Below are 26,910 nucleotides of genomic sequence, written 5' to 3'. Positions count from 1 at the left end.
TCTTTATAACATCTGAATAATCTATGTAAACAACAGATCCTTTAATTTTTATGTTACTTATTAGTATTCATACATGATTTTTATCACTGTTTTCCAAAAGTCTGTCTTCTTTTAAGACAAATACTTTTAATTATGGTTTTTCCCCACCATTAAATTCTTTATAGAGGGGAACAATAAAAGGACCAGGAAGCAAAGCAGTGTGTAGCCCACTTGTTACTATTCTTTTACTAAAAGATTTGCAGTTTATCAGGGCTTTCTAATTCTGCTGCAAATGCATTTTCCAAAAACAAACAAACAAACAAAAAACCAAACCCAAACAAAGATAGAAATTTTCTTAGAGATTGAAGTGATAATTTTTACATAGACTGTACAAAACATATAGTGTGTGTATATATGCAATACACACATATTTATGTAAATATATACACATAAATTTATTTTAAAGATAGGGTTCTCCAAAAATTTTTCGACATTCCATCACTCCTGTGCTTGGTGGTCTATCGCAGTTGTGGGTACTCTTGACTTGATTAGGTGTAAGACGATCATATGCCATCTTATATTCTCTGTCAAATGCATCTGTAAATATTCACACAGATAAAGAAATCTGCATTTAAGGGGTCATGTAGAATAAATAACAATGTATTATATTACTTCAGAAACACACAATCAAAATCTTGGAAAAGCTATCTAGAGGTAATTTTATTCATCTTCTAAACTTTATCACAAAATATGTTTGTAACATATTCCAATGTTTTACAACCCTTAGAATTGAAAAAGTTCTTTCCAAATAAAGCATTTTGAAAACTAACCAGACAATCTATAGCTTTAACTAACTTTAATTTAGGTTTAATTTAAAATTCTGTTGCTTACTTTGGAAGACTTAAGAACTTTGATCAATACAATGAAAGCCATAATTGTAGACGACTAATGATAAAATATGCTAACCATAAGAGGATGCAGATTGACACATGCTTTTTTGGAAACAGCTAATGTAGGAATTTTGTTTGTTGAATATGCATATTTGTGAGAGCTTTTATTTTAATTTTTTTTTTTCAATGGTGGGAAAGAACTAGGAGAGTTTGATTTTCATTCATTAAATTATAAAAATTCTATTTGCTTTCTAGACCCTTGGATTTTGTAATCCTTTTTGAAGTTGGAGGCCTCTATATATTTGAATGACTTCTGAGTAATGATAAAGGGTCATTTTAACTATTATGTCCTCTTCTTCATTTTATGTATCCTTGTGTTAATATTAATTTATTTTTCTCTGAGAAAGGCACTAAGTGCTGATTTATATTAGATTTATGATTATAAATACTAGCCTTTGGATGGCACACAGGCATGAAAGATAGTTTCCTCTTTTCTTTTTCCATTTTGACAGTTTTTTCCTCCTAAACCAAAATATTCTCCCAGTATTTCTTTTAAACTTTATCTCATTGAAGTTTTTCTAATTTTATTCTTGAAGATGCCTGCTGCCATGCCTGTACATCTTGCTGCCCAGATGGATTAGAGGGTACCATATCATCTCAACTGAGTGCCTCCTCTCTATACTTCTAGGGCCAAGATGCCATGGGAGAACATTCTCAGTTTTCCTTCCCTCCCTCCATGCCCCACTCTGGCCTAGTATAACAATGTACAGATGCTCGGAGCCTGTCACATGCCATTATTCACAGAACATTAATGGAATTATTGTCGTCTCACTAAAAATTATCTGTCAGGTAAACAGTGAACTGTTATCTAGTCTTCTGATATGATCCTTTAACTGAGATGGCAATCACATTATAGAAGCATATTCTATGCCATATTATATTATTTATTAATGGATCTCAGAACACCTAGATAAGATGGTACAATTAGTTAAATATATCGATCATTTTCTTATAGAAATTCAGGGTAAAAGGAACCTCAGAGATCATCTAGCTTAACCCCAATCCCAGAGAAAGAAAATAAGGCTCAGGGAAGGGGAAGATTTCAGTTTCAATTGGATCTGTATCAGTAAATAGAACATGCAGTTATCACATGTGTCATACTCCTAAGCCTTGGAGTGTTTTCTGGCCATCCATAGGGATTTAATGCCATGGTTAAAAACCTTTTTCTCTCTAGCTAACAATGGCTATTTTTCCTGAGGTTTGGGAGAGGCAAACTTAAAAATGAAAAAAGGTAAACCAACTAAGAAAAGTTTGGGAACTAATGAAAAATATACTTAACATGTTTAATTTAATTTACCAGAATTCTCACCAAAGAATTCTTATTAATGTTACATGAAATAATATTAAAGGGATAAGGCTTTGGAGAAATATGTTTTGATATAAAAGTCTATGTTTATTGTTTGTTTTTAAGCTGGCATGATGAAATACTCTTAGGATAATTATTCTTTTTCTTGTCAATAACTTATATAGAAAAACAATGCTAAGTAAATACAAAATATTATAATTAATTATACCTATATCAATGTTGTCTCTTCCTAATGCCACAAGTGAGAGAAATAGTATTTCCCTGTATAAACTCCTGAAAAAAAAAGGGGAGGGGGAAGAGGAAAGTGTTAGATTCCAAATATTAGGGGAAAATGTGATCATTAGAAGTTATGTTCAGGATAAAAGGCATGAAACCAGTTCTGATAATAATTTACTAAGTGAAAAATTATTAATTTGCTTGGATGAATCTCATGTTTAATTTTAAATACTGTTTTTCTTAAAGGAATGGTTCTTACCTCTGTCTTTTAAGATGAGGCCATTTGTTCAGTATCTCCAAAATCTGACTCATTGGTCCATAAACATCATTCATCTTAATACTTTTAACCATGCTTTTCAACAGTTCTTGATTAAAGGAATTATCACCTTTTTGTAATAAATGGACCATTGGGTACTTTTGGGCTGTAAAAGAACAAAAATTACAAGTGAAAAGAGTATTCATGATTTAGAAAGAAGAAAAAATAATTAAGCAGTAATTACTGGCTATTTGGACATTTTGGAATATTATAAATAACACCAATTAAAATAAATTAAGAACAATTCTAGGACAAAAAAAGTAATGGAGATATAAATATGGAGGTTGTATAAAAGGAAAAGACAAGTACATTTAAAGGTAACACATAGGCCTAAAATAAAACAACTTCATACAAGTAACAATAATATTTTGCTCCTGAGAGTACTCCTTAAAAACGTTTGAGTATGCAGTCTAAGACTGAAAACTAACAAACAGGCAGAAAAAGAATCTGGAGCAATTTGCTAAAAGCTAAAATCATTCTTTGTCATGCACATGCATATTCACACAATGGCCACCCCCCTCAAAGAAATCTACACCTTAGCAACACCAAGTATAACACTCACTCTCAAACAAAAGAGTACGATTTTGACCTGAAAGACAAAAAGTGGAATTAGAAAATATCAGTTATATGACTATCTGTGCTACTTGAAGAAAATATTTAATTATTGTATGTCAATAAAGATTTCTTCTTAGAAAGACACTTACTCTGTGCATTCCAGAGGATGTATAAGGGTTGTCCTGGATCCTGGTGTAATTTCATGTTGTCCCATAACATCTGAATTAAAACATATTTACTGTCTTCTGACATATAGTGACGGGGAATCTAAATAATAAAATTAATATAAACATATAATACTTTTTATAAAATTATTTTAGATATATACTGGTAATTGATCAGAATGAACATGACATATGTATGTTCATACCTATGAACATATGTATACATAAAAAAAGTACATGCTTCCCCTCTGGGCTCTTGGAGCTGGGAAAGGAGAGAAAGAAAGAGTGGAAAAAAGGAGGAGAAAAAGCACAAAAAATTAGGAAAAGCCAAAAGGTGGCTTTGGTGGCCTGTGTTGATTCCTTTTTTTCCGCTCTCTCCAGTATCTTTGCCAAGAAAACCTCCTGATGATATGGTAAGAAGGCAGTTGGAGGGTTCAGTAGATAGAGTGTCCAAACTGGAATGAATTCAAATTTGGCCTCACTCACTGGCTGTGATCCTGAGCAAGTCACTGAGCCTGTTTGCCTAATCCACTAGAAAAGGAAATGGCAAATCACTCCAGTATCTTTGTCAAGGAAACTCTATATGGGGTGACGAAGAATCAGACATGGCTGAACAACAACAACAATAAAGAAACCTTAATTATATTATATTAATCACAAAGTAAATATGTCAACATTAAAATCTTCCACATTAAGTATAATACCAGTGATAAAAATGTTGCAAAGTTACAATTTTAAAAATGTTTAAAGTCAAGTAGTTAGTAGTAGTGACAAGATGAGTGTACATGGCTCCTGGTCCCTGCTCCATCACTGGCTCACTGTGCTCTTAAATAATCTCAAAATAATCATCATTATCTCTCCCCTCAAAGGAGTCATCCAGCTTCTACTTAAAGACTTTCAATGACCTCCCTCATGGACTGTGGCAGCAACTTGGTCTTCTACCTCTGGACAGCTCTAATTGTGGGAAAAGTTTTTTTCCCCTCCAACACCAAAACCTAGATTCCCATCTTGAAACTTTTCATCCATTGTTCCTCATTCTGTCCTCTGAGCCAAAACAGAACAGCTCTAGTACCTGTTCCACAGCCTTTTACATATCTGAATATGATGATCATATCTCTCTTCTGTGTATACTTTTCTCCAGGCTAAAAACATTTCTAGTTCCTTCACCATCCTGATGCCCTTTTCTGGACACTTTCTAGCTTAACAATGTTCTTCTTAAACTATGGTGTCCTGAAATGAACAAAATGGTCTAGAGGAGGTCTTGATAAGGGCAGAGCAGACAGACTCTTGTCTCTTTACATATGGCAGTTACACCTTTAAGTAGAGCCCAAGATCAGATGTGGTGGCCACGTTACAAGACCACATCATGGTGAGCTGGCCATCTATTCTAACCTCTTAAGTTTTTTTTTTTTTTTTTTTTTTTTTTTTTTTTGTTTTGGGGACAAACTTTTCTGAAAAAAGAAAAAAAAAACTATGTCTTCCCCATCCAGTGCCTGGAAGTTATTTTTTGTGGTTGTTGCTTGGTAAGTGTAAGACTTCACATTCTTACTGAATTTCATTTCTTTCTATTTAGTGCAGTGTTCAAATCTTTTTAGATCCTGATTCTATCATCCATTAGTTATTGCTCTTACCTTAGAGTCATCTGCAAATTGGATAAGTATGCCTTGGCTTTACCCAAGTTATTGATAAAAATGATAGCAACCCCGGGGGAAGAAAGAAATATAACTAAGAATGCATTAAAAAAAAAAGTTCCATAAATTGTCATTGTAAGTATTAAGGTCCTGGAATAAATTAAATATAACAAAATCTCATTTGTCATAATTGAGAATAGACAAATCATTTTTGAAGTAAAAAGTACAATATTTATAGTACCACATTTGGTACAAACTTTTCTCTCATACCTTAGAATACTTATTACAATGTTCAGAAGTCAAAATCAATCCAGGCAAATTACTAGGTAAGTCCAGCCGTCTAAAATACCACACTAGATTCCAAAATACAATTGGGTGATGGTCCACAAAATCTGCCACCGTTATTGCATTATCACCTTCATTTTCCAACAAACTTTCAAGTTCTTTCCATACCACTAATGGACTGAGATATGGGACAGTAATAGGGTCTGGACTGGGAAGGTCCCACTCTAATCCCAGTGAATCCTGTTGCAAAACAACAAACAAAACAATTAAACAAGTATGAAACATTTAAGTGGAATCATACTGTTCAAATTAAAAATATCAACATATATACCGTTGTTCCTTGCAAAGTTGCTGGCAGACTACCCGTAGACACAATGTGGCCAATCTTCTGGCCTCTTGTTTCCTCCTTGTCTAAGGGGCCATAAGTACTAATGCTCCTGGCCACGGGAAATATTGGACATTTTGATGTACTCATATTTTGTCTCCTTCCTTCAGGGATTTGAATACTTCGGGCACATGAATTTTCTTGCTCTTTAGATTTGCTTGAGGGAAAGAAAGAAGAATTGGTAATACTTAATACATAGTATATACACTGAACATGTTCATTTATGCAGAGGAATATAATACAATGTACATTTCTATAGTGTTCCAATCTCTGCATCATAAGAAACCATTAGGCTATTTATTCCTAGTTTTTCTTCAAGCCATGTTCTCATTCTAATCCCTTCCCCATTTCTCTAAGACTTCTCTTCTCCAGGACAAGCTTTCCTAGATACCTCAAGCAGTCCTCATGTGTCATAATCTCAAGGCCTCTCTTTGTTGTTATTTTGTCTAGCACTATATAGTTTTAGTGGTATATTACTAATTTAGGTAAACTTACTTTTAGTACATTAGTTAATTCCAACCATGAGCAAAGAATATCCCACTGATTATTTAAGTTATGCTTAAATTTTTAAGAGTGTTTTATAAATATATTTTTACAAGTCTTGAGTGAAATCTTGTTAAATTGATTCTGAGATATTTTATGCATTTTGTAATTGTTTTAAATAGAACCTCTGTTATTTCTCTTTGAAGTTTGTTTTGACTATATAATATCAGATGTTGATTTTTGTTCATTTATTTTGTATTTAGGTATTTTACTGAAGTTATTGTCTCAATTAGTTTTTTTTTTTAATTGTTATTATCTTGGGTTCTCCATGAAAGCCAGCTTTCACCAGCAAATAGAGATAGTTTTGTCTCTTTTTTTGTCAATGTTTTCACCTTTAAATTCTTTCTCTTGTATTATAAGCATTTCTAGCAAAACAAACAAAATAATTAAGTATAAAACATTTAAGTGGGATCATATTTTTCACACAATTGTTAGGATATACTTTATCACTTAAATAGAATAATATTTTCATTGTAATTTTATTATGTAAGCTAAAGCTGTTCATTAGTCATAAGGTTATTAAAATTAAAACTGGTAAAACAATACAGCATTATATATATTGAGTATGGCAATCAATAATGGGGGAAAAGGATATCTTTGGTTTGTCCTCATTATTTATTGGGAACACTGACAATATTTTCTCCATTGCCAATAGTGCTTTTAATTTTAGATAATATTTTTGTCTAATTTCTATTTTATCTCCTACATTGGTACTTTATAGAGTTTTTAGCATTAATGAATATTGTACCTGGTCAAAAAACTTTGTGTTTATTGAAGTAATCATGTAGTTTAGGATGTTTTATTTTTATAATGGCTACTTATATGAATTGTTCTACTAATGAAGCATCATACTTGCATCTATTTTGGTTAAACTGATTAACTTTTTTATTAATTTCAATAGTTGTTTTTTTTTAAATTAGGATGCAAAGATTTTGAAATAGAATAAAGGTCTACATAGTCCTTTCTTTGCTTTATCTTGAACTAGCTAAAGTGTAAGTCATACGTTTTTCATATTTTCCTTTTCAAATTTTGGGAAAATTTTGGAAAAATTATTAAATATCAGTTAAATTAAATCACTTGTAAATATATGTGTATTTTTTTAAAAAGCTTTTTATTTACAAAGCATATGCATAGGTAATTTTCCCAACATTGACCCTTGCAAAACTTTTTGTTCCAAATTTTCTCCTCCTTCCCCCCACCCCCTTTCCCTAGCTGGCAGGTAGTCCAATACATGTTAAATATGTTGAAATACACATTAGATCCAATATATGTATTTTTAAAAAGTTCCTCATCTCAACTATTTGTCTAAGCTTTGTATTATCTATAAATCAGACAAGCATAACATTAATGTCTGTCCTAAGTCACTGGTGAAAAAATTAAATAGCCCAAGGAAAAAGCAGAGATTGCACTATAGATTCTTTAAAATGGACAATACTCCATTATTGACTACAGTTTGGGTTTCATCACTCAACTGGTTCTGAATCAAACTAAAAAACTGTTAACTTAATCTTTTCATCTTTCCCATTCCAAGGTAAATGATATATTTTTTTCACATTTTCTTGATTTACCAAGATTTATTATTTTATTTTATTTTATTTTATTGATTGATTGATTGATTTTTTAAAAAACTGATGTCCTGAAATGACTTCATTCATTGCTGGGGAAAACCCCACCCAACTCCCTTAAGAATGACTTCTCCCTTGTCACTCACACACACACACACACACAAAAAAAAAAATTAAAAAAAAAATCAATTAAACAAGAAAACCTGATAAGAGTGACATCTGACAAAGTACAAGCACATTTTACAGTGCCTGTCCCTATCCCTTCTGTTCTGAAAAGGGAGATTTCATTAACTGATCTTCTGCACTGCCACTGCTTTCTCAATTGTTGAGTCCATTTTCTTTTTTCACTTTGCACCTATTTATGTAAATCTTTCCACCGTTTCTTTAGATCACTCATAGAGCATGTTTGCTTTTCTTTCTTTTCCCCAATTGATGAAAACCCCTCAGCAGTATTAAAGAATTGGAAACAAAGACTGCCACTGGTGATATTTTAGCTTTGAGGTCCTGGGGAATCTATAAGTAGTATTTGGGTCATTGGGTCAAAGGGTATGGATAGTATAATCACTTCTGCATAATTTTAAATTGAAAGAATTAATGGGTCAATTCAAAAGTTTGTCAACTATGTTTTAGTGTGTCTATTTTCCCATAACCTCTCTAACATAGACTAGTTTTCTTTTTCTTTCTTTTTTATTTTTTTTAAAATTTTTGACAATTTGCAGAATGAAGTGAAACTCCAGAACTGTCTTAATTTGTATTTTTTCTTACTCTTAGAGATTTGGACCATGTTTTCATATAATCATGTATAATTTCAAGTTCTTTTCTGAACTTTGAGGCCCAGAGAGGAAGTGACTCTGCCCAAACCCCATACCATTCTTGTCCTCTGCCCTGAAATCTTTTCTTTCCCTCCCCTCCACCCCCAAACTTACTGGATGATCTCCCTTTCCTGGCCAGTCCCTAGGGATTCACATCCTCATTCTTTGCAGAACAAGGAGCTGCTTCTGTATCAAAAGTTCAGAATATCCCCTTCTATAGGGAAAAACCAAAAAACAAAAAACTTTCTTGCTTTTACTTGATTCTGACTGAGTGGTGCTTCTCCCCTGTGGCATTTGACAATTAGAGATTCCCTTCCACCTCTTCACATTGTTTTCATTTGTTTTTATCTGGAAGCCCTTTTCCTCCATTTTAAAGGAGCACTGGCTCTTCCCTGATAACCTGTAGTATGAAGAGAAACTTTTGGGCACGGTCCTAAAAGAGAGCCTGACCTGTGCTGAGTCTAGAGAGCCAATACTTGGATGTCAAAGGCACCGTCTGAACTCTGTCCAAGTGACCATAGAAACCTCATTTCTAAAAGGAAGTTCCTCTGTCACTAGTGCTTCTTGTGGATGGTTCTTGGTGCCCAGATTCCAGAGTGAGGCTGTCATCACAAAGTACCTGGTGGATTGAGCTAATGACCCTGGTGAGAAATCTTCTTTGGCAGTTCCATCTTATCTTATTCTGCATGTTTATTTTTGTCTTCTTGGAGGTCAATTTTTTCCATTAAAGATAAATAAAAATAAAGCAAGCATATTTTTGATAATTTCTTGGAAAGATAAAGATAAGAAAAAATAATCTGAAGCTTCAAATTTCCTATGAATTTTGCCTTTAGAAATGTGGGGAACACTTTATTATAAACTTTACAATCCCCCATTTTGGTGACATTTCAATATATATTGCCTTTCTATTGAAAAATTCATGTGTTTATGACCTAACATTAGTCCCCTGATCAATTTTAATACCTTTTTTAAACAACTGAAGGAGGTGGAAATTTTTCATGAGGCTCTATTAACGAATTTCAGAACTTCTTTGAAACTGTCAACTCTTTTAATAGTTTAATAACCTAAGACTGCATTGTAAAAGATCACCAAATAAGGTTGAAATTGAACATATAATGTGCTGGAAATATGTAACACTATATAATCATAATTACCTATTTGCATTAAAATTCTCCTGAGCAGAAATAGCAACGCCTGAGGTTGATGAAGAAATGTAGGACTTCCTTGTTTGATTTGAATATGATGATGGAAAATGCATATTCTCAGTAGAAGGGCTAGACTTTAAAAAATACCTACAATGTGAATGACATGTTTAATTTTTTTTTAAAAAGAAAAAGTATACAAATACATGCTTCTTTAAATAACAAGAATAATCATTAGCATTACAGGTAGCATTTATATAGCACCAGGCACAGTTACTTAGTGCTTTAAAAATATTATTGCATTGGACCTTAATGGCATAACTGTGTGCTTTTATTATCCACATTTTACAGTTGAGGAAACTAAGACAAATAGAATTTAAATGATTTGTCCAGAATCACAAAGATAGTGAATATAAAGAAAAAAGAAAGGTTATTACCTGCCAGGTCGTCGCAAATCTCTTATTTCAATATTTAGAAAGGGTAAGAAAAGATTTCCACAAAAAGGGCATGTGGTATTGAGATTTGAATCATCTGCTGTCCAACCAGCCATGATTTCTTCATCATGTACAAGGCAGTCACAAGTTCGACATCTTGAACAGCTTGATATGAGAACCTGCAAGAGAAAACAACACTCTTGAATTTATGCATTTTTGTGGTCAAGCCTTAAACTATTCCTTGAGAATTGCTATCTGTACAAATTGAATTAAAATAAAATCTAACTCAAGAAATAAATCTATCTGAAGATTAACATTCAGGCTTCATCTAAGGGAGGCAGGAAAAATATCTCCCCTGAAGTCAGAAGGCCTGGATTAAAATCCCAGTTCTGCCATGTATGCATTTCATGACTTTGAGAAAACTACTGGGTCTCTCTGGCTATTGGCTATTTCATCAGAAATATGAGAACTCTAATTGTATTACTTCAAAAGCTTATTCTGAGGATCAAATGGAAATGTATGAAAAGTGCTTTATAAATATTATGGCATCACATAAGGTAGGTTATTATTATTATTCATAATAATATTGCAAAGAAAAAAGAAAATTAGTTCATTATCCATAAATTTCATAAATGATTCTACTTTTTTGATTTGACAATTGTACAGTAAAACCTTATTAATTTGAAATTGAAGGCAAGATAGAAAACAATTCTATGTTAATAACATTTATACTGATATTTTTTATTATAAAGCAATATTGCATATTGTCTGGAGATCAGCAGTTACTCCAATTTAGATACCATTTTATATTCATTATGATCTTAATAAAAAAGATGAACCGTTCTTGTTTTCTTAAATTTTTCTTATCACATTTTTTGTTTCCTTATTTATTTACCATTCTTAAATTATATTTTAATATTCCACTATTTGATATACACCACAAATTGTTTAGATATTCTTCTGTTGGACCTCTATATTGTTCAAGTTCTTTTTTATTACAAATGATAGTTATTAATATTTTACATAGACTAAAATAATGTTCCTAAGTGTATTCATAATAGTAGGACAATTATTTAGGATACAAATATTGTTCAGAAAGATATTTTCCTATTAGGAGGGGAACATCTAAATTGCTTCCAGTTTTTTACTATTACATAATTTGGGAGGGATTTTGGATCTGTGGATTCCTAAGTATAGAGAATTCATGATGAGCAAATTTCCTCCAATAAATAATACCCTTCTGACACTGACAAATCTGACCAAGGAACTGCATGATACCTTGCCCAGGACATCTGGCTACTCAGTACACAAGTGGTTTTAAATCCACGACCTCTCTGACTGTAAGACTGACTTGCTATTTACTATACCATGTGTCTTATGAGTATAAATAATACAGTTGTTGATATTTTTTGCATAAATTTTAATACTCTTGTGGTATATTCCAAATAGTGGGAGAATGTGGTCAAAGGATATGATTAAAAACAGACAATCTGGTGTAAAGTCCAGGCTAGCTCCCTGAAGAGCTCAGAAAGAGCCAGAGTCAAGATAAGCAAAAGTCTTTGCCCCATGTTGGGCGCCAAAATGTTATGTTCTGTTGTCTCCAGATTGCGATTGTTCTCTGGGAGGAGATCTCTTGGGGAGCTTCTGGGGAGGCAGCCTTAGTTTTAGTTTCAGTTCAATAATCCCCAAAAAGCAGCCAGGAGTTAAAGTCCAGATTCTATATTGTGTCCTTCAAAGTCTTGAATCTTTTCCTGTTAGAATGTCTCCAGCCAGCTTCAGCCTCTAGCTCCTTCTGAATCCAAAGCCTCCAGCCAGCACAAAGGTAGATGTGGGAATGAATCAGACTCTGCCTCCAAGACTGTGGGATTGTAGGTTTCCTAGAATTCAGTCCTAGATGTGAATCTCCCGGAAGTCCATGAGCAGGCTTTTCCTTTAGACGTGTGAATCTGCTGGACTTGCAAATCCACTGAATCCTGGCTCTTTGAATCTCCTCCATCTTCCCTGAAGTTCTCCCCTTGACTCAACCCAGACTCCTTCCAGACTCAATGTTGGCTCCTTATATCCTCCCAGAGAATGGGCTTGTGGGTACTCCATGGGCTTGTGGGAACTCCTTACAGAACCAATGAGCAAGCTCCTTTAAAGGTGTGAACTCCTTTTAAAGGTATGAACTAAGCACATTACCTTGTCTCAAGTTCTGGCCCATAACATCTGCAAGAATCCTGACAATCTGGAAAACCAATTGCATTTCAGGAAGACTGCATGAATTTATAGTCTCAGCAGCAATACATTCTGTTTTCCTAAGGATCTGCTACAATATCTTTTATTGTTTCTGTCTATTCATTTGTTTTTTGGCTTTTTTGACAGATATGAAGTGGTATCTATCATTCCAATTTTCATTCTCTTGAATGAACTTTTTTCATGTGAGCATTTTAAATTTTCTTATCTTATTTTGTAAAGTATCTGACCATTTATCCAGTAGGGACTATGGCTACCCTTAAATATAGATATCAGTTCCTTGTACATTTTTGATGTCAGTTTTTTTCTTCTTCTGATATAGGCCACAGCTATTTTCCTTTATGTTATTTTTCTTTTTATCATAGTTATATCATTATTAATAAGTTAACAATTATACAATGCTTTAAGGTTTGTAAAGCACTTTTATCCTCAAAACAATGCTGGGAGATAGTTACTATTATTCTTATTTTACAGGAAATGAAGAAACTAAGGCAAATAAAAATGACATGACTTGCCCAGGGTCACACAAGTATTAAATATCTGAGGTCAGATTAGAATTCAGGCCCTCTTGGTTCCAGGGTTGGTGCTCTGTTCACTGTGCCATCAAGCTGCCCTGATGTTTTTTTCTTATAACCTTCTAATGCTTTTTAAAAAATTCTTGAATCTTTGATAAAACACATATTATATAAACTGTGGATCTAAATGTATTTTTTACTCTATTGCCACCCCATCATCATTAGCAACATGGTACAATAGAGTAAGGACCTTAGAGGTGAGAGGGACCCAGCTTCATGTCCCAACTCTGACATTTACTTCTCTAAGTCATTTCATTTCTCTGAGTCTTTTAGTTTCTAAACTAAATGAGTTCTTTTAATTTTAGTTTAGTTTTCTTCTTCTATAAACAGGCATTAAACTCAATAGGGTTTCAGTGAAATTACCAACGAGGTGTTTGCAGAGTATTTTGTAAACCTGACAGTATTAATATAAGTGCCGGTTATAATTATCAACATCTTGTATTAAATAATAAATTTTTGCCCAGTTTTATTTAACATAGTTTTAACAAAAACAAATATATATATATGTATTTGAATCTATTTCTGAGTTTTCTAGATTATTTCACTAATCTTTTATGTTTAATTTTAACTCAGTACCACATAATTCTAACAGCATTATAATACTTTAGTGTGTCAGAGGACAAGTCTTCCAACTTTATTGTTTTTCTTTTAAAACCTCTAATTATTCTTGTCCTTTACTTTTTCCATATACATTTTGTAAAAACTTTATTTGGAATTATAAAGAAACCCACTGGTATTTTGATTATGCAAATCTGAATTTGAATCTACAAATTAATTTTGGGAGCAGTGACATTTATATTAGGTTAATAATACTTCATTCAGAAACACTGTATATACTCTAATCATTCCAGTTCTCCTGTATTTTGTCCTTTTCTCTCTCATTTCAGTTTTACAGTTACAAGATACTAATTCAAAAGAATTTCTTACCTCCATAGCATAGTTCTGGAAGATATTTGTACTACTTGTGCTGCAAGAAGATGCCAATTCTGATTTTCCAGGTACAACGAACTTTGACAAGGGACCTATTTATTGTTTAAAAAATAACAAACAAATAAAATCTTTCAAATATGAAAATAAATTATAGTAGATAGTTTCAAAATTAACTAAATGTAGGTTTACTTTCACAAATCAAATGGCAATTTTAGATTTCAGTAATAATAACTGAAGAAAGTATCCTATTTATGGGGGGAAAACCTTCATGGCATAATAAACACTAGTAAGGCAAAAAACACTGAAAATGTATTTTTAATATGTACATTTTAGTTATCAGAGAAAATAAACTGAAGTTCTATTTGTTCATGTATATATTGGGTTCATTTCTTCAACAAATATTTCCTGAGAATCTACTGTATAAATCTAAGAGGCATTATGTTTATATGCTGTATCCTGTGTAGACTGTATGTAATATAATCTAAGGTCCTTAAGGACAGGGACAATATTTTGCTTTTATTTTTATTTTTTTTTTATTACCAGTACCTATGTCCTGTGTATAGTAGCCACTTAATAAATAAATGCTAAATCAAAACTATTGAAGGATTTCTTTCTTGGTTATCTTATTATCTGATCATAATTTCTTTCACTGAATCATTGTCCTTGTCATGATTACTAATTGCTGGTATGCTGAAAGACCCTGTTCCCTTTTCACTAAGTCCACTTCTTTGGTATACCCACACATCAATATTCATAAGTTCAATTATAATCTCTATGCAGGTGATTCATAAACCAAAAGGTCAAATCCAAATCTCACTTCTGAAGTCCAGTTCCACATTATTAATTGCCTATTGGACATTAACCACAAGCGGTATCTCAAACTCCTATGTCCAAAAGAGAACCCATGATTTCCACTCCATAAGCCATCCTTATTCCAAACTTTTTTACGTTGAGGGTAACATCATGTTTTTTATTATTCGGTTTGCAACCTCGATATCACCCTCAATTATTCATTCTCACTCATTCTACAAAGACAATTAGCTGGCAAATTTAGCAATTTTTATCTCTGTATTTCTTATATACATCTCTTCCTCTACTCACATAGCCAGTGCCCTTATTCAGGTCCATATTGCCTCTTGCCTAGATTCTAGAAATATCTAGCCTTCCAGTCTCCAGCTTTCCCTACTCAAATCCATCTTCCATACTATTTTTAATGTGATTTTCCTAAAGTGCAGTACTGACCATGTCATTTTCCCACTAAATAAAACTATTGTCTCAAGAATCAAACATAAACTACTTCACCTGGCATTTAAAGCTTTTCACAGTATGCCATTTTTCTAACCATTCTGTCACTGCTCATTATTGTTTTCTCTACACTCCAGAGTACACTCATATTGGCCTAGTTGTGGTCCTTCATATCCCATGGTTCTGCTTTTGCATCCAATTATCCCTTTATAATTAAAATGTTCTCCTTCCTTCCTTCTGCTTCTTTCATGTTTAGCTCAATGGTCACCTTTAACAGGAGTCCTTTATTGGTCCCCCAAACTACTAGTGTTTTCCTATGGTCAGCTTTGTAAGTGTTGGATATGTCACTATAGATATATTTGTTGTCTCACACGATAGAATGCAAGTTCTTTTAAGCAAGGAATATTTTCATGTTTGTCTTTGTATTCTCAATGCTTAGCTTAGTTGAAAGCACATAATAAGGTTTAATAAATGTTGATTGATAAATGAAAAAAATGAATTTAATCTAAAGATATTTTAAAATACCAAACATATTTTTAAAAATGGGTTAATGGAAATGATCTGTTTTGTAACCATATCATGACCAGCATTAAAAGGAATATAATTTTCTGGTTCATACATTTTAGGCTATAGGTTTAGGTATGTGCTTAAGGGTCTAGATAAGGAAGGAATATAAACCCTAAGAGATAAAGTTTATGTAAGGATGGAAGAATATGGCCAGAACATGAAAGATTTTGCTTTTTAATTCTGTCAAAGTCATCTTCCAATACCTAGACAAAAGATGCTCTTTTTTATTTCAGACTTTCATCCTACAAATTAAGAGATATTCTTTTGCTCTCTCTCTTTAAAAACTAATTTCTATTTTTGTTTTTGCTAATTTGTGTTCTTAGGCAAGTAACAAGTTTTTTTGGATCTCAGTTTTCTTTTCTTTCTTCTTCTTTTTTTTTTTTTACATTTATTTAAATTTTTTTTTTTTTTTTTTTTTTTTTTTTTTTTTTTACTTCTAGGTTCTCTTCCATATTCCCACCCACAATTAAGAAACCACGTGTGAAGTTATACAAAACAGTTCCAAAGAAGTCTTGTTGGGTAAAAAAACAAAGAAGTTGTGCAAGAAAACACTGATCAGTTTTCTCATCTGTAAAACGAGGGAGCATATTAAATGATCTCCCAGGATCTTTCTAGTGATAAACATTGAGGTGAGCCAAATAAAAGTACCATATTCAGGGAAGCATCTATCATTAGAATGAAGAATTCTCAAGTAGATATAATTAAAGATATAATTAAATTAGCAAAAGGGGGTTACAAATGAGATGAATATGCATATTAGTACAATAATAAAATTGTTAAGACAAACCCTCGCAAGAGGCAGTACTTTCTAGACTTGATCTACTAAGTCCGATTCCCTTTGTCTCCGATGTGACATTATTCTCTTGAGGGGAAGGCATTCCTTCAAATTCATTGCAAGCTTCTTCATCTGTTAAAGAGGTAGATTCAGAATCTAGGGCTCCAACTGAAGAAAGACTGGTTCGGTCTGAATTCTGATCCTAATAAGACAATTAAATAGCTTATTTTTTGTAGCCTGGAAAAAGTTCACTATTTTCAAGTTAAGACAACCAATTTAATAATGTTCTTTTAGCAACATCAGTACTCTGTATGTTCAGCAGGAGAAAAATAATAATTAAAAAACCAAACAAAAAAGAAATGTATACTTTACAGTCAGCTTTGGGAAAATATAATGAGACAGTCTCAAGACTTATCCACTGAGCCATATGTCCATCTGAAAATGAATTTGGAGCTTCACAAACTATCTTAAGAATAAACCTGATCTTACAAAAATGATTTTTCTTACTCCTAATAATTTTATTTCAAAACACTACCTGTCAAGAGGAAAATAATTATTTCAAGCTAACACATTTAAAGACTGTGGAAATAATTGTGCATATAGTTAAAATGTTTTTTTGTTTCATTTTGTTATCTATTAATATGTATTGGGAAAAAAGTCAAATGGACAAAAATGCAGTTGACTCAGAAAAAATAGAAGACTGTAAAGGAGTCCTTAGTCTATGACAATAGCCAGACAGAGAATCTTTAGTATTTGAGTAAAAATTATGTTTTCATTAGTCCTGAGCTCTAAATGGCAGCAAGCCAGGGAAAGAAGAGATGGTTAAAGGAAATGTCTTCTTTTCATCAAGTGGCAGTGTGGTACAATGATTAGAGGTGGCTTAAGAGACTGAGTTCAAGCCCCACCTCTGACATATAATGACTGTAACCCTGGATAAGTCCCACAACCTCTGAATGCTCAAGGCAGCTCTGCAGAGAAGGTAGTGATTTATATAATCAGAAGAAATTTCTCACCTGGGAGCTCCCTATGTGAATGAAAGCAAAGTGCAGTACTTAGCTTTCTCTTGATTAGAAAGGAATTTTATTCTGACCTATGCAGTGTCAAAACTTTTTTTCCTTTCCTGTTTTCATCATAGGCATATTAGGACACTGGAAAAATCAAACGACATCTTTGCCCAGAAAAGTCTGATAGGACAAGTGCTAGGCACTAACTAGTTAGCAGTGAGAAAGTGAAACAGTGAGAAAAAAGGAGAAGGCCTTTGGAATCCAAACTATCCTTAAGTTCTATAGCACTGGAGCCAGAATGAGAGTCGTTTGTGTGCATAGTGTAAAATCACCTTCATTTAAGAAAAGATTCAGAATGAGTTGAAAACTTTTTTTCTATTTAGATCTGGGAGTGATAGAACCAATTTCAAGTTAAGTATTGATTAATACTAGTTAAAAATTTTTAAAAAGGCACATTTGATTATACAGTGATACAAATTTCTTTAAATAGTATCCTAAATTGCATATTATTATTTATAAATAGTGACTTTTTATAATTGTTATTATTTCAAACATATAATAAAAAAAATACAACTGACTGAGAAGACATGTCTTTTCTTTGTTCATGTTGCCTACAGGAAGAGAAGTTTTAAAAAAAGAGACAATGGCAATATCCATAATGTAACAAGAATCAAAATTTCTGCTGATAGTGTGCTCTATTTTTTTATTTGAAAATTGTTTTGCAGAACTAATATGCTAACTATCTTAACTTTGTTATATTAATATGTTTAGTCAGAAAACCAGTATGAAGACTAAAAATCAATAATAATTTTTCTCATGATGGACTCTAATAAACAATTCTTATTTAATAAGTTATCTTTCACAGTGGAATTACAAAAAGAAATCTAATCAATAAAATTTCTTCCCCTTAGAGGCCTAAGTCTTAAACATAAACAAATTTAAGATTTTTAGACAGGTCCATTATTTAAAGAATAACTATCAATATAAATGTTTCCAGGAGTCATGCATTAGTAAATTTTCCATCAAGGGGGTGGAAAGAAGTAACCATGGTTATACCAGATAATCTTACCTTCGAGGGTGTAGTATACATAGTGAATCTTGTATACCATTTGCTTGCCTTCTCTGCAACACCTTTCCCAGCAGAGAATACACTACTCTTTAGAACATCTAATTTAGGTGTTATTAATGTATCTAAATTAAATGAAGGTGATGGAACAAGAGTTAATGTACCAGTCATATCCTGAGACTGTTCCCTAAGTGGACAGGTTGGTGAGAAAGTTGGGGAAGACCAAAGTCTATCTCTGGGTTTATCTTCATTTTTTATATAGTAACTTTTAGATTTGGTAAGACGCATTGGTCTGGGAGAAATGGGAGGAAGGCTAGACCTTCGGCATGGCTTAGCTACTGTTGGACTTTTTTTATTTGCAGATTTGTCCTCACAAGCCCGTTGTAAATCAATGCTTGGTGTACGGCTGGTCAAAGGACTGCTCATGTTATTCATGTACATCACAATTTCTTCTGCTAAATCTCTTCTTGCTGATGGTGTGGAAATACTTTTTTCATCATTTTCTTCATCTTCTTCCACTTCTTTCTGCTGCTGCTCAGTTTCAGCAGCTAAAAGTGAGAGTGGATCAAACCCAGCAGCTACATCAGTTTTCTCAATAGGTTTTATTGAAAAGCTGCTATTCATTCGTTCAATCCTCTTAGGGTTTTGTGTAGAAGTGGTCCCTGTTTTTGATGTATCCACTTCATTGTCTAAATCTTCTAAGTCAAAAATCACAGGGGAGTCTATTTTATCTGTCAAACAGCTAGTACCCTCAAAAGGTGTGTCATCATCACTAGATTCCTTTTCCAGACTGTCTCTTTTTGATCTTAAAGATGGATTTCCAATATCCAGGGTATTTGGCCTTGGGTTTTTCTGCATAACATTTGAAAGAATTTTTGCATCGGCTCCTAATTTTTCAACCATTTCTCCAGGGCTTTCTTCTTGGCTGATCCTATTGATCATGAGTCCCATTAATACACCTCCACTAAGATTATGATTTCTGTTTTCCCAAGATATCTGTTCATGCAAAGCAGATTCTGTCTCACTTTTGTGCCTTTTTCTAAAACTTCTTTCAATATTTTCTGTTTCATTTGTCTCTTCAAAAGAAGATATCAATAGCAACTCAGATGTGTCTTCTGAAAAACAGAAAAGGTAATTTAGTCATGAAGAATTTAATATGAGAAAATGAGTTGCTTTCAATACTATATATGAAGATTAAGTCAAGCTAACAAGCATTCTTAAGTGCTTACCAGGCATGTGCTAAGCAATGGAAAATTAAATTTTAGTACTTGTTTTTGCTATTTAAAGAGTAAAACCCCATAATAATTTTTAACCAATTTAGCCTAATTAGATAGGAAATATTATATTTCATTACTATAAAAAAGGAATTTTTTTGCTAAAGAAATAATTAAGAATAAAATATTACAGAATTAGCATTATACTTTTTAAAACAAAGAACTCCCTGAAAAGCACTAATCATGAAACCAAATTCAGTTTAATAAACATTAGCTTCCCACTATGTTTGAGATATTCTGCTTGGTGCTGGGATTGAAATCACAAAACTGAAATAATACCTGGTCTCATGGAGTTTATATTTGACTGATGAGAAATAACATGAATTCAGGTAAATACAAATTATATATGAAGTAAGATAATTTTGAGAGAGAATGCTGACAGCAGGATAGGGGATAATCAGTGAAATTCTTACATAAGAAGTAATGTGAATAGAAGCTAGTAATTCTACCAATCAAGTACGGAGGACGTGCATTCCAAACAGGAGAGCCTACTAGTGCCAAGGCTCAGAGAAGACAGAATGAATATCATGTATGCATCATTTCCCAGGTCATTGTGGCTAAGACAAGGAGCATATGAAGAAGAAGAATACAAAATAAGAATAGAGAGGGAAGTCAGAGGCATATCATGGAGAGCTTTAAATGCCAGGCTAACAATTTTACATTTTATCTTTGAGATAATAGGAGCCACTGACGATTTCTGATTGAGGATGACAAGGTTAAGTCAGCTGCCAGTTCTACATCTCTTCATCTGCAGAGCTTCCATCTTGGTTTGGGCCTTCATTATCTCTCACTTGGAATGCTGAATGTCTCCTAATTGACCTTTCTGTCTCATGTTCCTCATCATTGCAATCTATCTTTCACTCTGATGCCAATTTTTTTTTTAAAAAGCATATATTTAACCTTGTGACTCTCTATTCAATCAACTCCAGTAACTCCCTGTTGCCTCTAGGGCAAATCAGAACTCTCTGTTAAGCTTTTAAATTCCTATAACTACCTGGCACAAACTATCTCTCCAACCTCACTGGGGATTGCTCCTCCCATGCTCTGCAACACAGAAAAAAATGAGCTTTTCTCTGTTTTTAATTCACAACAATGTATTTTTCATTTCCAAGCTATTGTACACAGGCCATCCCTCATACCTGAAATCCTCTCCTTTCTTACCTTCATCTCAGAATCCTTCTTTTCCTTTAAGATGAAGCTTAGGTATTTTTGTCTACATGAAGTCTTTCCAGACTCCTTCTATTACTAGTGCCCTCCCTCTAAATATCTTTATATTTAATTAATGTGTATGTATATTTTTATAGATGTATATGTTTACATATACATATATATATGTGCTATATCTACATATATGTGTGTTTTTTTTTTATTAACTTTATATTTATGTTGTATGTGTTTTTAGATGAACTTGTTTCTCCAATTAGAATTGAAGCTCATTGTAAGTAGAGATTGTTTCCTTCTTTCTATCTGTATCTCTAGTATCTGGCACAATATAGGCATTTAATAAAGATTTGTTGATTGATTGATTAATCTGAATTTGGAGAGAAGAGAGACTATAAGCAGAGAGACAAATTAGTTGGCTATTGAAATATTTCAAGTGAAAAGTAATAAAAAGTTTGAATTTTTAGCAGATGTTGTGTAAAAATGTATTGAAGATAAAATTAATAATATTGTCAAATGATAGGTTATGAGGGATGAAAGAAAGAAAAAGCAAGTAAGAGTCCATGATTGAAACCATGGGTGACTATTAGGATGATGGTAAGCCCGACAGAAATAGGAAAGTGGAGAGGTTTGGGAAAAATACAGTTTATTTTAGACATAATGATTTTCAGGTGTCTATAGAACATCTAAATGGATATGTCCAGCAAGTAGTTGGATGTATGAAGTTAAGAGTTCAGAGGAGATACTATACCTGGCTTTATTTGGAATGTTTGCATAGACATTTTAAAAATTATTATTATAGGAACTAATTAGATCGTCAACGGAAAGAGTAGAGATAGAAGAGAAGAGGACCAAGGACAGTCTTAATGAATGACTATAAATGCTGTTGACAAAATACAATATACATTTCTGTTTTTAAAAAAATCACTAGAGTGGGTGAAGCCAACACAATGGAGAGTAGATAGGACATTGTCTGACCTTTCCTCAACTTCCCTCAGAATTTCCAAATGGATTTTAAAGTAACAGAACCCATAAACATTTGGAGTGTAATGATTTTCCAGTTTAACATATTTTGGAAAGACTTCAGGAAAAGGATGTTTCAATTGGGTAGAGAGGAAAGTGGACCAATGCAGGTCCAGTGTAGAGAGGCACTTAACCAAAATACAGAAGCATTAGCTACTACTTCCTGGTTCAGAAGGCATGTTGTGAGCCCCTGAACTTTAACATAACAGGCAGGATTTGGCCAGGCTTACCCAAGTGGGAAAACCCCAGTGTTGCCAGCTGTCCAGCTGTAGAGGAAATTTAGGACAATATCCCCTGTGCCCTAGGAGCAGAACTTAAATCTTTAAAAATTAGCCAAAAAAAAGCAAAAAAGAGCTCTGATCATATAGAGCTACTATGGAGACAGGGAAGATCAGAATACAAACCTAGAAGTGAACAGCAAAAGCAAAATGCTTTCAGGGAAGCCTCAAAGAGTGTCTCTAGCTCAAAAGGCTCTTTTAGAAGAGTTCAAAATAGATCTTAAAAGAGAGATAGAAGAAAAATGGGGAAAGGAAATGAGAGCTAAGCAGGAGAGTTATGAAAAATTGGGGAAAAAGACAGCTTAGAAAAGAAAGCACAAAAGTTGAGTGAAAAAAACAATTACTTAAAAAACAAATTTGGTGAGATGGAAAAAAATCACTAGAAATAATAGAAATAAATGAACCCTTCTTCAGCATAATAAGTAGTATTTATTACCAAGAATCAGCATTATATATTAATGAGGATAAACAAGTGCTTTTTCCAATAAGACCAGAAGTCAAGTAAGGCCATTATTATTTGATACAGTGCTAGAAATGCTAACTATAGCAATAAAACATGAAAAAGAAATTGAGGGAATATAATCAAAAATAATATTGCTGCCTTTTGCAAACAAAAAAGATGGTTTACTTTGAAATTAATTGAAACAATGACTAGCAAAATTGCAGGATATTGGGAAAAAAACCTATATATGTCATCACTTTTCTGTGTTATCAACAAAACTCAGAAAGAAGAGATTAAAAAAAAGAATGCATAAAATACTTGAAAGCATATCTACCAACATATTCACAGGAACTATACTAATATAAGTATAAAAGTAACTTTTAGAATAATAAAAGCAGACATAAATAGTTAAAGAAATATTAACTGGTAACAGATAGCTTGGACCAACAAAACAAAAATGTCTACACTAAATTTGGCACTGGTATGGTATCCCTGAACTTCTAGTATGGGTGAATTAGGGAAATCCTGTAACAACAAGAACAAAAAAAAAATTGGGGGGATGGGCAAGATATTTGCCAGAGAGAAATTAGGCTATGGGGAGAAAAAGGTTAAATCTTAGAGAAAGATCTGTTCAGTAAAAAACACCAAGGATAGATTTAATTATGAGACTTGAAACTAACTTTTCCTTCTTTTATTTTTATCTTCTCAGCTTTTTCTTTGTTCCTATTTCCTTGTTGGGGTCATTATGAGACTTTTAGTGACTAAAGTCCACAATTCTCAATTCTTCAATCTCCCTCACCTTTCCCCCTCCCTCAACCTTTTAATCAGTAGACAAGTTTTGTGAATTCTGTTTCCAACATCTCTTGCATGAATCTCTAGCTCTACTCATTTAGCTAATTCCCCTGATTCAGGACTTCATCACTTATCTCCTTGAATACTGAAATAGCTATCAAATTAATTCTTGTTTTCTTTCCAATCCACCTTTCCAAAAGCTGCCATAATGATATTCTTTTTTTTTTTTTTTTTTTTTGCTAAGGCAATTGGGGTTAAGTGACTTGCCCAGGGTCTCACAGCTAGGAAGTCTTAAGTGTCTGAAATCAGATTTGAACTCAGGTCCTCCTGACGTCAGGGCTGGTGCTCGATCTACTACCCTACCTAGCTGCCCTCACATTGCTATTCATTTTTTTTAATTATAACTTTTTATTTACAAGATATATGCAAGGGTAATTTTTCAGCATTGACAATTGCTCCAATTTTCCCCCTCCTTTCCCCCACCCTCTCCCCCAGATGGCAACCAATACATCACAATGATATTCTTAAAGCACAAGTCTGAACATACTAATTCTCTGCGTCACAAATTTGAGGTTAGAAATTATTAACCTTTTTTTTGTTTGTTTTTGTTTTTGTTTTTGTATCCTAAACCACTCTCTGGAAGTTTTCTGGAATATTCTCACTTTTTTTTTTTTAATCCTAAGAAATGCTAAATTTCAGTATGAGGTTAGTGAAAATGTTATTTTTTTTTTTTCTGTTCATGTTCATGGATCAACTGAAGTCTATCCATATACTCCTTGAGAGATTAAGAACTTCTCTGGAGGCATCTAACTTCTTCTAGAAAAAAGTATAAACTCCTTTGTTTGACATTTTAGAAAGTTGATTTGTATTGCTATTTTTTTGTTTTTATTTTTTTGTTTCCTGTCCATTCCACAAGAGCCATCCTTTATTATAAAGTATAAAAGTAAGTAATTGAAACTGGGGCAACTGGGGCAAAGATGACTCAAAGGTTATAAACTGGGTGACTATAAGAATAATAGTACCTTCAATAGAAATAAAGAAATTTAGAGGAGGGGAAATATAATGATCAGAAAGGACTTGATTTGTCAATGAAGTATTTTCATAAAGCCAATGTAAAACTTTGATAATGTTGAATAACATAATATTTCCAATGTATAGAAGAATTACACATGTTTAACATATATTGGATTATTTGTTGTCTAAGAGAGGGAGTAGAGGAAAGGGAGAGAGAAAAAATTTAAAAGGTTTTACAAGGGTGCAAGGATGAATGTTGAAAACTATTTATGCATATATTTTGAAAATAAAAAGCTAAAAAAATTTCCCAACAAGCATTCTAAGAAAAATAACCATACATTTTACCTGATAGCAGAGGATATAGAATATAGTTTTTCAAAAAAAAAAAAAGAGGATATTCCATAAAATGGTAGCTAGTATTTATATAAAGAAAAATTACTTAAGATAGTTCCCAAAAATGTATATTCTTGTTTATAAACAAAACCAAAACTAAGCTGATCTAAGAAATAAAAATGTATAGTTACATTATTCCATCAAAAAAAAAAACCCATAAGTGATCCTGTAGAAGGATCATAAATTTAGAGTTCCATGAAACTACAAAAGTCAACTCCAACCCTTTTATTGGTAAGGATGTGGTTAAGTGATTGGCTCAAAAATCACATAGCCAGCATCAAAGATTGATTTTAGATTTTCTTGACTCCAAGATCAACTCTTACTATGTCTTGCTGATTGGACTCTCTAGGAACCTGAGGCTGGGAGTCAGCAGAGTCAGGTTCTATAACTTGCTTCTCCTAGGAATAGGGTAACCCTGAGAAGGCAATCAAACTCAACTCAAGCTTCTCTACCTATCTATAAACCTATAATGCAAGTTTCATCTTATTACATTATGGTATGTAAAGTTTCAAGACTCCTTAATGCTACGGATGTTGGTCTACTCTAAATAAACTCAAATCACAAGCACCCTGACATAGGAGACAAATAATTTAGTACTTTATAGCCAACCTGAAATCTTATTGTATAAAAGCATTTTAAAGAGAAAACCGACCAAGTCTTCTTACTATACCTCAACTATCAGATATTGTGTTATTGCCACTGGACAGATAAGACAGAATTTAGGCATAAAATTGAATACTTGTATTTTTCTAACTGATGAAATTATGCAACTATGCTTAATTTTTAATAAGAGCAAACTTGCTACCCTTTAGAGTTCCTAATGTTTTTCTGTCAAAAGTAGCAACAATGTCAACATTGGATGGAGTTTGGGTGTATGACAAGTTAGAAAAGAGTAATTCAATAACTGTTGGTTTGTAGTATAGCGCACAAGTCACTTGACCATAACGTCAAACATCACAAATAGACATTGATGACGACATCATCATCATCATCATCATCATCATCATCATCATCATCATCATCATCATCATCATCACTAGCATTTATATAGTGCTTGCTATCTACCAAACACTGTGCTAAGAATTTTATAAATATAATGACATTTTTGGTTAATATAATTTACATCATAGATTAAATTTGGTTTATCATGCAAAGAATAAGAATGCAATATATAGCTTACCTGTGCTTCCACCTGATATTTCATCTGCATGGCTAATCATACCACTGAGGCGAACTATACTAGATGTAGGATTTACATTGTCTGTATTTTGATAATTGAGCTTAGGAAGGCAATCAGCACTTCCTTTTGCACTCTCACTCTCAGACACTGTACAGAGAAAGGGAAAATTTCATTTTGAAAAATTTTGACACTAAAAATAGGAGAGAAAAAAATACCTGAGGAAGTATAAAGAAGGCTTGTTCTAGTTGTTTTTAAACTGCTAAATTTCTGTAAAGTCTTAAGGAACCTACTTAACTATTTCTTCAGTTATAGACATGGAATTATTCTACCCTTCCCAGACTTTCAGGAGAAAGTAAGGATTATATCAATATATATAATCTATATATAAAGCACAAGGCATTAAAAAGCTGTGTGGAATACAAAGAAAAAATTGATAACCAATACCTTACATGTTTTACACACACACACACACACACACACACACACACACACACACACACACACACAAATACACATATAATACTCTTAAAGAAAATTTCCTCCTCTGTGTATGAAGTATTATCTTTTTCTTTCATTATGGACCAAAGCCCATTTTAAAACATTCTGTAACAAAAGTTTTCAATCTCCATTTGAAGGTTTGCTGTTTCAAGAAATGTTCAGCATTATACAATGA

General features: G+C 32.8%; 1 protein-coding gene across 8 annotated transcripts in view; it reads right to left on the bottom strand.

Annotated features, from left to right (window-relative positions):
• Positions 1-409: 409 nt before the first annotated feature.
• Positions 410-26,910, bottom strand: part of DENND4A (DENN domain containing 4A) — a 126,793-nt gene continuing 100,292 nt past the window's right edge. For 5 of the 8 annotated variants that reach the window (XM_074294773.1, XM_074294774.1, XM_074294772.1 and 2 more), the window contains 13 exons: positions 26,238-26,384; positions 18,684-19,795; positions 16,623-16,812; positions 14,021-14,115; positions 10,287-10,462; positions 9,862-9,999; positions 5,734-5,944; positions 5,388-5,642; positions 3,472-3,589; positions 3,330-3,356; positions 2,711-2,873; positions 2,444-2,508; positions 410-576 (listed from right to left, as the gene is read on the bottom strand). In XM_074294773.1, coding sequence (XP_074150874.1) covers positions 440-576; positions 2,444-2,508; positions 2,711-2,873; positions 3,330-3,356; positions 3,472-3,589; positions 5,388-5,642; positions 5,734-5,944; positions 9,862-9,999; positions 10,287-10,462; positions 14,021-14,115; positions 16,623-16,812; positions 18,684-19,795; positions 26,238-26,384 — 2,834 coding nt within the window. In that variant the 3' untranslated portion in view covers positions 410-439. The remainder of the gene's footprint in view (positions 577-2,443; positions 2,509-2,710; positions 2,874-3,329; positions 3,357-3,471; positions 3,590-5,387; positions 5,643-5,733; positions 5,945-9,861; positions 10,000-10,286; positions 10,463-14,020; positions 14,116-16,622; positions 16,813-18,683; positions 19,796-26,237; positions 26,385-26,910) is intronic. The other 3 variants (XM_074294777.1, XM_074294776.1, XM_074294779.1) reach the window with 1 other exon arrangement.

This window comes from Sminthopsis crassicaudata, chromosome 2 (assembly GCF_048593235.1).
Source record: "Sminthopsis crassicaudata isolate SCR6 chromosome 2, ASM4859323v1, whole genome shotgun sequence".
Taxonomy (NCBI): domain Eukaryota; kingdom Metazoa; phylum Chordata; class Mammalia; order Dasyuromorphia; family Dasyuridae; genus Sminthopsis; species Sminthopsis crassicaudata.
This window is presented reverse-complemented; position numbering and strand designations above follow the sequence as displayed.